Genomic DNA, 14,347 nt, shown 5'->3' with positions numbered 1-14,347 from the left:
AAATGTTTGTTTATACCCTGCTTTTCTTTTCAGTGGGGTCCAAAGTGGCTTGCAATATTGTTTTCTCCTCCTCTCTTTCTATCCTGAACAATGAAAAGCACACCTCTAGGCTGGAAGCTTCTAAAACAGCTCTTTATTTTAAAAGACCCTGACCCTTGTGGTTTGTTTGGCTGGCAGGTGAAGCAGGTACAGGACGATGCGGCGCGTTTGCAGAAGGCCTATGCGGGTGAGAAAGCAGACGACATCCGAAGACACGAGCAGTCTGTGAGTGAGGCCTGGGCTGACCTGCTCAGTAGCAGCAATGGCCGCCGGCAGCTCCTTCTCGACACTGTCGACAAGTTCCGGTTCTTCCGCATGGTCCGTGACCTGCTGCTCTGGATGGATGGAGTCAATCTCCAGATAGATGCTCAGGAAAAGCCCAGGTAAGTGGATGGATGAGCAGAGCTTTGATAAACCACTCAAGTCCCATACCAGCCCTCCTTGGATGTCAGTGTATTGTGAGGCTGGACCCTCTGGTACCTAAAACTCTTGAAGTGGCCTCCTCATTCTCCTTGCCCTCTAATCGTATGCTGCCCTGATGGCCTGCCAACTTCTTGGTATTGCTTTGCTTCTCACAGGGATGTGTCAGCTGCTGACTTGGTCATCAAGAACCACCAAGGGATCAAGGCTGAGGTTGAGGCCCGGACTGACAGCTTCAACGCTTGCATTTCCATGGGCAACGAGTTGCTCGCCAAGAGCCACTATGCTTCTGACAAGGTGGGAAGGCCTCCCCAAATTACTAGCACTGTTACTCAGCCGCCCTGAGCCCGCCTCGGTGGGGTAGGGCGGGATATAAATCAAATAAAATAAATTTAAAAAAATAAATAAATTTTGCAAGGGGGAAATGGTTTAAAATTATGCACCTGGTTTAGTCTTTAGGTAACCTGTTACCCTCCTGGTAATAATAAAATAAAAAAGAGCTTAAAATGGAGGGATAAGGAACTTGTCCTTGTGGCTTTATATTACAGAGAAGAATCCTGGTGAATGACTTGAGCAGTAGCAAGGATTGTGATACCTGTCATAGCTGTATATAGAAAAGAGAAATGTTGCCATTGTGTGAATTCTCTCTTGCTTGTGCTGTGGTCATAGATAAACTACATCTTCTTACACACCAGGGTTAAAAGTTGGGAAGTTGTTTCCTCTAATTGTTTCTGGGAATTGTAAATGAAAACAAAAGTACCATCCTTTCTATATTAATGAACTGAAGTAAAAGAGTAAGGGGATGTGATATGAGTGGCATCATTGTCAGAAGTCCCTAAGGTTTGGAACGTGTTCCAGGCGGGCTTTACTGAAGGTTGCAATTATCTGATTTGGAAAGAGGAGTGTTCCTAAAGGAAAGAACATTTTCTTAATGAAGAATACAGGTGGCTGAAGGAGGGTGATGACAGGCAATTCAGTACTCGTTTCAAACAACCATGATATATAACTGGGAAGTTCAGAAGAACAGGGGTACATTGTACATCAGTATTATTGCATGGGAGAGCGGTGTTGGGGCTCTAAATCTCCTCCCCAATAAACTAGATTTGAAAGTATTCTTGGTAATTGGGTACCCTTGAAAGATAAGCTCTTCAAATCTTCACGTTGCCATTTGAACTGTGTGTAGGCCCGTCACGAGAGGGACTTTCCATTGCCTGAGTGCTGTCTCCTCATCACCAAATGAGCTGTTGTGACCAGGTTATTTTATCATCTTCTCTTCCCACCCTCGGTTCCTTCTTCTTTGTTGCTCAGATTACAGAGAAATTGACCCAACTTCAGGACCGGCGCAAGGAGATCAATGACAAATGGCGGGAGAAAATGGATTGGTTACAAATAGGTAAGGTGGAAGCAGATAAAGGGGGTGTTGTTTGGAGAGCAGTGCAGGGGAAAGGGCTGGATTGGCTCTGAAGTGGGTGGCAGAAATCAGTGAGTAATCAGTAGTGGGCATTATTGAGAAATTCTTATTGTATTCCAGTTTTTCTGCCCAGAGCTTGGACTGATGCACTTGGGGATTGTCCAATTTTACCCTTACAATAATAGCCCCTATAAAGAAAATTAGGCAAAGAGACTGTGATTTAGCCAAGGTTATAGTAGTTGAGCAGCGTTTTGAAGTGAGGTCTCTCCAGTCAGAGTACAGCACTCTGTGTGGCTCTTAAAGTACTGTTAAAGTACTGTTAAAGGCTCTTAAAGTACTGTTCTGGTTGGCTCACTCTTGCTAGGTGTAGCATAACAGGATGCAGTCTCTGGGAGACTCCATATCTGCAATATGGGAGTAATCATACAGGCCTACAACCTGACAAGGCTTTTGTAATGATTTCTGAGATAGTGCTGTGAACTCCCCCACTCTCTCCTCTCCTTTGCTTTGCTTTGCTTATTTCATGGTGGAGAGCCAGATCTGATGTGCACTGGGAGTTCTGTCCAGTGGTCCCAGCTGTTTTAAAAACCGAATTGTCACATATGCAGAGGCCAGGTTCAGAACAGGACTGCAGCATGAGGGCAGAGAGCCAGGCAGATAGCAGAGAGTCAGGCATTGTGTAAAGGAGAACCACTAGGTTGTCTTTGGGTGTGAAATTGTGCTACACATGGAGGACCGCTAACTGCTGGACAGCAAGTATCTTTGCATGTTGCCTTGAAAATCCAAATAGTGGAAAGGCAAACTACACATGTACAAACTACAGGCTTTGATGTATGGTTAAGTGCATGGACTTTTATTTGGGAGAACCGGGTTTGATTCCCCACTCCTCCACTTGCAGCTGTTGGAATGGCCTTGGGTTAGCCATAGCTCTCACAGAGTTGTCCTTGAAAGGACAGCTTTTGTGAGAGCTCTCTCAGCCATACCTACCTCACAGGATGTCTGTTATGGGGAAAGAAGATAAAAGGAGATTGTAAGCCGCTCTGATTCAGATAGAAGGGTGGGGTATAAATCTATGGTCTTCTTCCTCAGGAGGGGTTGGCTCTCCTTCCTTGGAGGTTTTTAAACAGAGACTAGATAGCCATTTGACAGCAATGCTGATCCTGTGAATTAGGCAGACCATGAGAAGGAGGACAGGAAGGGTTGCATCAGTACTTAGTTCTTGTGGTCCTTTTTTACACACCCAGGGAAATGCTGATCACCATTTTGGAGTCAGGTAACAATTTTTTCCAGGCCAGGTTGGCAAGGGATCCTGGAGGTTTTTGCCATCTTCTGGGCATGGAGCAAGGGTTACCAGGGATTGTGTGTGTGTGTGTGGGGGGTATTTGTGAAGTTGCTGCATGTGCAGGGGGTGGGATTGGGAGCTGCTTTATGATTCTATGAAATAAATACAGTAAACTAGAAACACGGCCTTCCTCATGCTTTCTTTCTCTCAAACACACACACATATATATTGTGCAGTCATGGAGGTGCTGATGTTTGGACGGGACGCCAGCATGGCCGAGGCATGGCTCGCCAGCCAGGAGCCGATTGTACGCTCAGCCGAACTGGGCAGCAATGTGGATGAGGTGGAGAATCTCATCAAGCGCCATGAGGGCTTCCAGAAATCGGTTGCTGCCTGGGAGGAACGTTTCATCGCACTGGAGAAGCTAACCACGGTTAGTAGGCGAGGGATGTGGAAGGGGGCTGGGGACGAAGTGCTAAGCTTAGGCCTTGCCTGTATGTCTCTCCAGGGATGTAAGTTATGTCTTCTGTTATAGAGTTTACTTATTTGTTCATTAGAAATTTCATCCCACAGAATTAAGTTCTTAACTGATCAACTGAAATGCACCTATTGACTGACTTCTCCATAAAGTTGTTTTAAGCCAGTTTGGTGTAGTGCTTAAGTGCACGGAGTCTTATCTGGGAGAACCGGGTTTGATTCCCCAATCCTCCACTTGCAGCTGCTGGAATGGCCTTGGGTCAGCCATTGGTCTGGCAGAGGTTGTCCTTGAAAGGGCAGCTGCTGTGAGAGCCCTCTCAGCCCCACCCACCTCACAGGGTGTCTGCTGTGGAGGAGGAAGATAAAGGAGATTGTGAGCCACTCTGAGATTCAGAGTGGAGGGCAGGATATAAATCCAATATCATCATCATCTTCTTCTTAATCCTCTTAAAAGTTACCTAAATTGTGGCAATGCATTCTGTAATTCCATTTTCTGTATTTCTTGACATATCATGCCTGGCATTTTTTGAACTGTCTAATTTTTGTAATCCTAGTCCTTTCTGCATTGCTTATTAGATCTCTCATGCTAACTGTATTGTTTTATAGAGTTTAATCCACCTTGAGTCCCAATGAGAAAGGTGGGCTATAATTTTTAAACAGTGATGTTTTGTGTAAGAAGTTCTTCCCTTTATTAGTCATGAACAAATCAACTGAAATTGGGTGATCGTGAATTCTGGCACTGTGGGAGAGAGAGAAACATCCCCTCTAGCCAATAATCTTGATTTTATCCATAATTTTACACTATTTTACTAGCTATAATTTTACTGCACTATGTGCTCCCAGTCATTCTCTTTGTTTAAACCCACTAGTGCAGAAGGAGGAGTTAAAATGATGAGGTGTCAGAACAGACTGTGGCACTTCAGGCTGCAGGATCACATTTTGAAATGTTTTTTCTTTAAAATTCCTAAAAAGCTGAAACCAAAGCTTCAAAGTTGTAATCAGTTCCCTCCCTGTTCTCCTGCATATGTAAACCAGATCTCAGCCCTATGGGCGGTAAGCTCTGTAAGTGAATACTTAACAACAATGGTGCTTATATCTCCCCCTGCCAGCTAGAAGAGAAGGAACGTCGTGAGCGGGAGCAGGAGGAAGCGAGGAAAAGGAGATCTGTGACCCCACCTCTGCCAGAATCTGTAACCACATTGCCACAGAGCCAGCCTTCGGACAGACAGCATGCCCCCAGTGACAGCCATGACAACCGGTGAGAGGAAGGGGTTCTGTAAGCTTAGGCAGGACTAGTGGCAGGACTTGAGAGGGCAGTGGAGGCAGTACATTATATGGATTCCATTTGGAAAACAAAGGTCTAAAAATGAAATTTGGGCCACACTGTTTCAGAGTTAAAGCCAGGGAGTTAATTTTCTTGAAACCCAGAATTATTATTCGAAATATACCTAGGAGCCTTATGCTCTGGTAACTAGAGTCCACCAGACAACAGGCAGATCTTTGGTCTGACTCTAGAGATGAGGGATTACATTTCTGATGAAGCTGAAATTTGACAAGTAGTCACAATCTGAAACCTTAAAACCTTCTTGACATCTAAAATTTGCCTGGTCGATTAGAGGATATATACTGTAAAGATGATCCTAAAACTTGTATAGTGCATTAATTAAAAGTTTTAAGACAATGTATGTCAATGCGTTTACTTGCCAAATTAAAACTATTATGCCTCTACCCCACCCTGAATTTAAAATTCAACAGTCCCTATAATAGGGAATAGTATACCCTCAAATCAAACCAAATTAATATAAAGTCAGATTCTGAGAATTTGCTTGAGGACCACCCCCATCAACCCCTTCCTTGTTTTTAAGACTTAGACTGAAAATGACAATTTAAAAAAAAGGAGAGAAAGGGAGGCCAGAGACTTATCCTTAGTAGAAAGACAGATTTATTTTTAATAGGAAAAATAAAGTTTTAAAGCAGGAATGACTATGAAACGTAACATACCTTTTCCATGGGGGGAGTATCTTTTATTTATTTCCAAAATTTGTATGCTGCCTTTCTACTCAGTCAGGGCCACGAAGGTGGCTAACAGTTAAAACAAAACATTATAAAAACAAAACTAAAGTTCATATTTCAAAAAACATCAAATAATAAAAACACATGGCCGGAAGGAGGGATCTTTGAGGGAATGCCAAATGAAAGAAAATGTCTTTACCAACTGACCAAAGACAGTGACAGAAGGGGACAAGTGAATATCCCTGGCCAACAAGGCCCTCTTTTGGGTTGCCATCTGTTTGTCTCAGAAGGCGGGAGCACCTGGAGCAGGGCCTTGGAAGATAACCTCAGTGGTCAGGTAGATTCATATGGGAGTAAACGGCCCTTCAGGTGGCGGCTCCCAAATGGTATAGGGCTTTAAAGGGTCAATACCAGCTCCTTGAATTGGGAACAAATTGGGAGCTGGTGTAGATGGACCAAGAGTGGAATCAGTATTCTGGCTGCAACATTCTATACCAGGGGTGGCCAAACCTGCTTAACATAAGAGCTGCACAGAATACACATCAGATGTTTGAGAGCTGCAATATATGAATGTCAGATGTTTGAGAGCCGCAAGACAAGGAAGGGAGAGAGGGAAGCAAATAAATGGGGGAAGGATGAGGGGGAGAGAGGTGGAAAGAAAGCAACTTTAAATGCATTCTACAAGCCACCAACTGGCTTGGCTTGGAGAAGTGATTTAAGCCTTCTCCAAGCTGGCCAACAGGATGGTGAGGGCTTAAAGAGCCACACAATATGTGTGAAAGAGCCATGTGTGGCTCCTGAGCCACAGTTTGGCCACCTCTGTTCTATACCATTTGAAGATTTTGAATGCATTTAAAGAGCAGCCCCATGTGGAGCACATTGAAGTATTCTAACCTCATTTTGCAAAACTGGAAACAATGTTATTGTGCCTTTGAGGACTGCAAGAGAGAAGGGAAGGGGATACTTTCTTTGGAGGGGGGCAGTTTCCCCACAGGACCGCTATGAAGTGGAACTTCAACACTGATACATGCCCCCCTCATACATTACCTTCTGCAGGAGTCCAGGAGAGCGAGGTCTGTCATTGGAGTTGCCATCTCTGAATGGGCTTGACCCTGATTCTGAGTCTCCCCAGGTGAGGCATGGATGTGTTGGGCACTGGGGGAGTGACACTGAGGGAAGGAGGAAAAACTTGAGGGACACTGAGGGAAGAAGGAAAAACAGGGCTGATCGGCTGGGCACTGGGGGAGGTGTGGGGAGTGACACTGAGGAAAGGAGGAAAAACTTGAGGGACGGAGGAAAAACAGGGCTGATTGGCTGGGCACTGGGGGAGGTGTGGGGAGTGACACTGAGGGAAGGAGGAAAAACTTGAGGGACACTGAGGGAAGAAGGAAAAACAGGGCTGATCGGCTGGGCACTGGGGGAGGTGTGGGGAGTGACATTGAGGGAAGGAGGAAAAACTTGAGGGACGGAGGAAAAACAGGGCTGATTGGCTGGGCAGCACAGGCCTGCGATGGGGCTGTAGTACAGTTGCAAGAGATGCATTGTCACACCCTGATGTTTCAGCAAAAGTCAGTTGCCCAAGAGAAATTTTATTTAGGCGCATCATAACCCAACATCCCATCTCTTGATGTAGAAGTCCACTCTGACTCAAAAAGAGAATCTGAGATTCCACCCTTACTGTTCCTTGACACCTGGAACTCACTTTCCCACGCACATGCTGACTCCTTTCTCATCCGTTCAGAGCACTTCTTGAAACTCAAGGTTTCCATGGAAACCACTTAGCCATCATCCCCAACTAGACCCAAGCCTAAGGAAGTGTACCTAGATTGGCTGCTGTCTACCCCTTTTTTCCCCATTGCCTCTTCCTTTCCCATCTTCCCCCACTGTAGGGATTAAGACTGTTAGCATCTATGGGGCAGGGACCTGTCTTTTTGTGATCTCTGTTACACTATAAGCCACAGAAATGCTGATGTTGATAAAAATAATTGGTGAGGGGAAAAAGGACAACCTTCCCAATCCTTCCTCGCAAGGAGAAAGCTGAGGCCTGGATTAATTTGTTGTATTAAAATTATTTCATATTCTGCCTTTCTTCCATTGTGATTTTCAGCATTGTGTACATGGGTCAGTGAATGAGGGGTGGGGGTCCTAAGAGATCTCCCATCCAGGCATTGAGCAGACCTAGACCCATTTTTGAGTTATGTGCAAACACAGTATCTGTGGTATAACAAGTGAAAAGGCCTCTGATAAATTCCCATCTTTCCCAGATATCTGAGACATCAGGTACGGTGAACGGGTCACGGCTGGACTCTGTGTCCAAGGGAAAGGAACCCAGCCCAGTTCCATCACCCAAAATCCGCTCCAAGCTGCCTGCCCTTGGTATTGATTCTGGTCAGTCAGCCACACTGCCCTTGCGAATGCCAGATTCCTCAGCCTCGGAACAGATGGAGGGAATGCTGTGTCGAAAGCAGGAAATGGAGTCTCATGGCAAAAAAGCAGCCAACAGGTGAGACAGGGCATGGCTCAGGAAGGGTGTTTTGGAATGGCAGGCAGCAAAAACTATCCCATAAGCCTTTGCAGATTTTGAAGTTGCTTATATATTTTTTTTATTCTGTGGAAATCATTCAAAAATATTTCAGGGTCTCAGGAAGACAATGGTTGTCATTGGCACTGCTAAAATCCTTTAACTAAAGAACCTGGGAATCTAACCAGCTGTCTTCTGCATACAATACATATACTCAACCACTGAGGCATGGTCCCTTATAGGAAAGTGTTGACAAGTGGAATAGTGACAAACAAGGCAACCTCAGTGAGGGAAGTGAAAAGGTCTGTTTGCATGGGAGAAAACTACACCAGTGCCTGGGGGGAAAGGGAGAGAGGCTGTGAGCTTTCAGCAGGTTGTGATAGCGAGAGAATGTTGAGGTAGGGAGGCTGAAAAGAGTAACAGCTTCAATGCAGGGCAACTGAATCAAGTAGAATGAATTGACAAGCAAGAGAAAGGATGGGTGGAAGAGCTAGAGGAGTTACAAAGGCAATAGCCTGAGGGGAAAAGAGCAGCTCACATTGAGGAAGGGGAGCTAGAGAAAGGCTTCATGCAGGGACTAGGAAACACTGTGGATGAATTTCATACGTGGAGCTGAATTCAGCCAGTCACCTCTTTTGGCTAATTTTCAGGTCTGGGACTGCCGAGGAAGTATCCATGTCCTTTGGACATAGAGATAACCCTTTATTAACCTGTCTCTCCAGATCCTGGCAGAACATCTTTTGCATTGTACGCAAGGGTAGTCTGGGCTTCTACAAAGACAGCAAGAACGCCAGCAACGGCATCCCTTACCATGGCGAGGTGCCCGTCAACTTGCAGGGGGCCCAGTGCAATGTTGCCTTGGACTACAAGAAGCGCAAGCATGTCTTCAAGCTTGGGTAAGGGGTCCACACTTGGCCACACAGCATTGGCCTTGCTTTCTGTTATGTCCCCCCACTTTTAAGACTGATCATGGTAGAACATTTCAGGCCCTGCTCCATGCGGGTTTTACTGTCATGGATCCCAGTGTTGGGGAGCCATAGTCCCATGAACGGGGCAAGGATTCTGTAACAAGGAGTTGTCAGCATCCCCACAAAGGTACAATTCTATAGGTGCAATCTCGTCCTTGAGGTTACACCTGCCAGAAAAGGATAGGATCAGGACTAAACTAATTTTGATTTAGGAACACGCAAACTGGTAGCATTGCAGAGCTTTACAGCATTGGAACTCACAGTTACAATGCCCCAATAGTGCACACCAAAATGTTATGTCCAAACTGGCTATGTTTGCATAAGGGGTAGAAGGTATTGGGAGTGTGCTAGGAGAGGACAACAGCAATGGCCAACATAGCTCTGATCCTGTGGTCCTCCAGGGCAAAGGCCGACCTCCCCCACTGACAGCCATGATGGCAAAAGAGCTGGTAGAAGTAATACACTCTGCTGGATGTGCCCCTGAGCTGTCATTGAACATTGCACCAGTGTGAGTTTAGACTTCACAGCAGCCATTTTACGCCAGGCTATAGGACTGCTCTGCCCATTTGTCTTCTTCAGAAGACCATAACTTTTCCTTTGCTCTCTTTCTGAAAACCTTGTGGCTGATATCCATTCTCCTGTCCATAGTGGGATTTGGGTTTCAAGGTGATCCCTGGGCAAGCGTCAGGAATTATTATTGCACTTCTCCTCCTCCTTCCCTGCAGGTATTTATCATATGGCAGGTTACACACAGGAAGCATGTCATAATATATGTAACCAAGTTGATACAACAGGTATGTAGACCAGTTGGGCAATTCCCTTAAATACTAATATCTGAATTTTCAATCTGTCTCTGCAGGTTAATTGATGGCAAAGAATATTTATTCCAGGCTAAGGATGAGGTGAGTGGATCCCTGCCTTTGTGATTTCCTGGGAGTGCTTTTAGCCCATGTCAAATTCTGGCTTGGGCGCTTGGTCCCACAATACCTCTTGTCATCTGAAGGGGGCATGACAAGAGGAAGTCTTCCAGCAGTACATGTGGGAAGCAAATACTAAATAGTTAACTTCTAACAAAAGTTGAAAATCCTGGCAGCCAAGGGTTCCCCTCCTAATTCACCAAACTGTGGGGTAGGCTGCAGATATTCATTGGTGAAGAAAAGACACTCTCCTGATGTTCAGGTGCATGCCCTAGAACAGGGGTCCCAAACTTTTTGAGCCTGCGAGCACCTTTGGAATTCTGATAGCCATAGGAGGTAGGGCCAGCCACAAAATGGCTGCCATAGCTTACTTTCTGTCACACAGTGTAAGCTTTTATACTATGCTGGCAGCTGCCACCACCATCGCCAAAGCAACCTTTTGAAAAATCTGCACAGCCGATCAAATCTCCAAAGGCTAATCAGAAACCCTGCTGGGCTCGTCCCATCTCACTGTTGAAAAACATTTGGCAGGCAGCAGAAAAGGTGTTGGCGGGTGCTAATAGGGACCACGTTGGGAATTTGTGCCCCAGAATGCATGGGAAATAACGTCAAAAATAAGAAGATGCAGGCTTTCTCCTGTCTGTACTCCAGTATTTGGCTCTTAAAATCTATTTATTTGGTACATATTTATCCCCCCCTTCTTCCGAAGTATTCAGGGCAGCAATTGTCATTCCCCTTTACCGTTTTATCCCTGTAACGGCCCTGTGTGGTACAACAACCTGGGAGTTCTAACTGCAAAAGAAACTCATAGCAGCGCCTACCTTCCTCCTTGCAGTAATGTGTGGTGGGAGGGAATGCAGTCTGTGCATGCTCACTGGGAGATCATCCCTCAGACAAGGCAAGGGTGCTCCACATCACTGCTCTCCTCCTCCTTTCCTAGGCTGAGATGAGCAGCTGGATGCGAGTCATCAATGCTGCAGCTGCCTGCGCCCCAACACCTCAAGGGACTGCAGAGGAACAACCGCTGCTCATCAGTAAAGGAATGACACGCACCCTGAGCATGCCTCCCGTGTCCCCCAACAGCGGCCCCGAAGGGACCGTCACGCTGCGTAGCAAAGAAACCAAGGAAAAGGACCGCGAGAAGCGCTTCAGCTTTTTCAAGAAGAACAAATAGGAGTCCCGTGTGGGGAAAAAGGCGGGCGGGGGACTGCAGCTGCTGAGTCTGTGCGAAACTGATGGTCAGGGGTGGGCGTGACAAGGGACTTCGGACCTGGGGAAGACTGGGGAACGACACAGCTGACAGAGACCACGGTTATTTTTCTTAGTACTGCAGGTTGCATGAAGCATCTCCAAATTTTACACGGAATGCCTCTCCTCCCTCCCCCACCCCAGGAAAAAAAAAAAAGCAAAACCAGGCCATGCTGCCTCAATCGGAACACATTTACAAGGTGAAGCCATGTCAGGGATTGGGTCTGAGGTGCTGCACTTGGAAGAGGCTCTTGGAGGGGGGCAAATAGGAATCACTGACGTGCGGGTGTTACGAGAGTGTGGGCCAGGGGGCATGAGCAATGCACATCGTCTGTCATTATATATGCACAGGGACTCAGGGCTTTTGGGTTCCTGAAGTGTGGGCTCTGCCATGTTTTTCCGTTACCAAGCTGGCATCAAGAGTCTGTTGGATATAGGGCTTCTGATGTTGAGAATTTCTCCTTCCCCCACAAAATCCCCCATCCTCTTAGACAGGAAATGCTTCTATCACTTGATTCCACCCTCCATTTTCACCCTCCTATTGCAGGATTTCTCTAGAGCCACCTGTCTCCCCTTTGTTGCCTAACCTGAAATGGGTTTTTCAGAGTGAGTCAAAATAGTGATTGGAAAGAACGTGGCCTGTTTTGAGGCAGAAGGAAAACCAACTTTTGTAGAGAGGCTTGTTTCCTGAGGCACTGCTAGTCCCATATAAGGCCCTAAAGGGGCAGGACCGGTTGTGGCATAATCCATACTATAGGACATATTACACAGATATAAAGCAGGGAGAGAATTTAAAGAAGGCAAGCGAGGGGTGAAGCCCTTTTGCTTCTAAAATTGTCAGCTGCTCAAATTGGCTTTTCTTGTCAACTTTGCCTCCTTCCTGTCTTGGAAGCCAACCAGAAGAAATGTGAGTTTAGAGTGACTAATGCAGCTGACTGGAGAAGGGGTCGTTACCTCTCTCTGTTCTCTACTTAAAATTGCACCTCACCCCCATTTATGAAGTTCCCTTTTACTGTCCTAGCTCAGTATTGTATACTTTGAGAGTAGTTCTCCAGGCCTCAAGGAAAGGCTGCCTCAAGAATGCCACTTTACAGTTGTGTGGCTGGCTGTCTTGTTAACAAACAGCTCTACCACTATTACTTCTAGTTAGGGCCTTTGAGTATTCCACCCAAGAACCTTCTCTATCATCACCGCCACTTCTGCCAGGCCTTGGTTTCCTGAGGCACCACTTGGGCCTCCAGTAGCCAATTCCAAGGTCCATTTAGTACAACACTCTACTTCTAACTGGGCCAGCCAGATGACCCATTAGGTAAGCATATTAGCAGAGCATGAGGGAGACAGACATCCTGTCATCTGGTGCTCAGAAAAGATCCTGCCTCTAAATGGAGGTTCCATTCTCAGTGATTGTGGCTGATCCATAAATGTATCTGAGCTTTTTTTTTTTTTTGAAAGACCTCTGATTCTAAAGACCGCTTCAGTATCTCATGGCAATGAGTCACAGACCTCTTGCCCAAAGGGGGCAGACCCTCTTGTTTAACAAAGCCTGTCCTTCAAACGACACTACTCAGGGTCCTTCTAACAAGATTAGGCAGGATTTTTTTTTATTTCTGAAAACTATATTAGGAGAAAACTGGCATTTCCAGGGGAGGGATATGGGTCTTAGCTATTGCCAGAGTCTTGTAGCTTTGCCTGATAGTAGGGACCAAAGTTTTATCAATTGGTCTTTCAGGGCTTGCTGTCTGACAGCTGCTCTTTACCTGCTGAGCTCCTGCAGGAGTGGGAATCTCTCCACTGCCAGATTTTGCATCCCACACTGCTGTGTTCCTGCTTCCATCTCTTTTCTAGTCTGGTTTTCTGACCTGTGCCTTCCTTTTTTCATAATCGTATGCTGCCCTGATGGCCTGCCATATCCTTTCCCTCTCCTCTTCCTCCCTCCACCCGCATCGAGATAGCAGCACTCCCCCTGCCACCCCTTACAAAAGGATGGAGGGTGCCTAGGTGTGAAGCTCCTATCTGGGCCCACAAAGGCCTGGCTCGTTGCCAGACTCACTATGGTAAGGTGGCCCAACACTGCTTGGATTGTGGAAGGTAATTGGGTTGGGGATTTCGTGGCAGGACTCCTGGCTTGAACCAAGGCCCTTCCCAGCACACGCCTATGAGGGCCCTGTTCCCAGTGGCATCCTGGTGGCATCTCTGTGCTTGTGGGAGACGTTATTCACGTATTTGCAGTGGCATCTGTTCTGATTTTTTTTTTTTGGACAGAAATTAAAAAAAAAAATCTGTGTAGAGAGTAGCTGGCCTGCTTTATTCCTGCTTACTTATTACAATGGAAAGAAGTGGGAACTACGACTGACTTCTTTTCTTGTCTGGGCAATGGAAGTCTCCTTGATCAAGCAGAGCTCTTACCTGGATGAAGAAAGTTTGTTCACAACATAGAAAAGCCCTGTTGTGGCCCCAAAGCTAACTGGAACAGTCGAAGTGGAAATCCTGTAACTAGAGTTGATTCGTATATTGCAAAGGAAAGCAGAGAGTATGGCTGAGCAGGCATGTGTGAATGAAAAAAGGAGGACTCTGACCCAGGAAACATTCCTCCAGAATGTTTTGATTTGCCAAAGGCAGAGGGGAGAAAGCTCCCCCTATGCCACATGGCTGTTTCTGTTAGCCTCCTTCAGAACAGGACTGCTAACTTTTGATCTGGCTTGGCTACAATGCCTTTAACAGTTTAATTGCAGGCAGAAGCATAGTATAAAGAGAATCCCATACTGATGTCTGTCAAGCTCAGCATCCTGCCAAATGCCTCTGAGTAGTCCACAAACAGGGCATGACAATGATAGCCATCCGCTGTTGTTTGCCCCCCCCCCATATTTTTTTGTCAGAGGTAGATTCTGCACATGGAGGTTCACTAAGTTGTCTGTTGGTACACATCCTCTGCACTTTTGTCTCTAAACCTTCCATAAGATCGAGCTACATTGTATAGCAGTGAAGATGTTAGACTAGGATGAACATAAAAGAAGCCAAATTGGATCAGGCCAATGGCCCATCCAGTCCAAT

The 14,347-nt window shown here is 46.1% G+C and overlaps 1 protein-coding gene across 3 annotated transcripts in view; it reads left to right on the top strand.

Moving 5' to 3' along the window:
* Positions 1-13,582, top strand: part of SPTBN2 (spectrin beta, non-erythrocytic 2) — a 128,285-nt gene extending 114,703 nt beyond the window's left edge. For all 3 annotated transcript variants that reach the window (XM_060251912.1, XM_060251931.1, XM_060251921.1), the window contains 10 exons: positions 178-422; positions 618-756; positions 1,768-1,852; positions 3,389-3,585; positions 4,739-4,887; positions 6,699-6,774; positions 7,907-8,145; positions 8,886-9,059; positions 9,991-10,033; positions 10,989-13,582. In XM_060251912.1, the coding sequence (XP_060107895.1) occupies positions 178-422; positions 618-756; positions 1,768-1,852; positions 3,389-3,585; positions 4,739-4,887; positions 6,699-6,774; positions 7,907-8,145; positions 8,886-9,059; positions 9,991-10,033; positions 10,989-11,222 (1,581 nt within the window). In that variant the 3' untranslated portion in view covers positions 11,223-13,582. The remainder of the gene's footprint in view (positions 1-177; positions 423-617; positions 757-1,767; positions 1,853-3,388; positions 3,586-4,738; positions 4,888-6,698; positions 6,775-7,906; positions 8,146-8,885; positions 9,060-9,990; positions 10,034-10,988) is intronic.
* Positions 13,583-14,347: the final 765 nt, after the last annotated feature.

The sequence above is a fragment of the Heteronotia binoei genome, chromosome 1 (assembly GCF_032191835.1).
Source record: "Heteronotia binoei isolate CCM8104 ecotype False Entrance Well chromosome 1, APGP_CSIRO_Hbin_v1, whole genome shotgun sequence".
Classification (NCBI taxonomy): Eukaryota; Metazoa; Chordata; class Lepidosauria; order Squamata; family Gekkonidae; genus Heteronotia; species Heteronotia binoei.
This window is presented reverse-complemented; position numbering and strand designations above follow the sequence as displayed.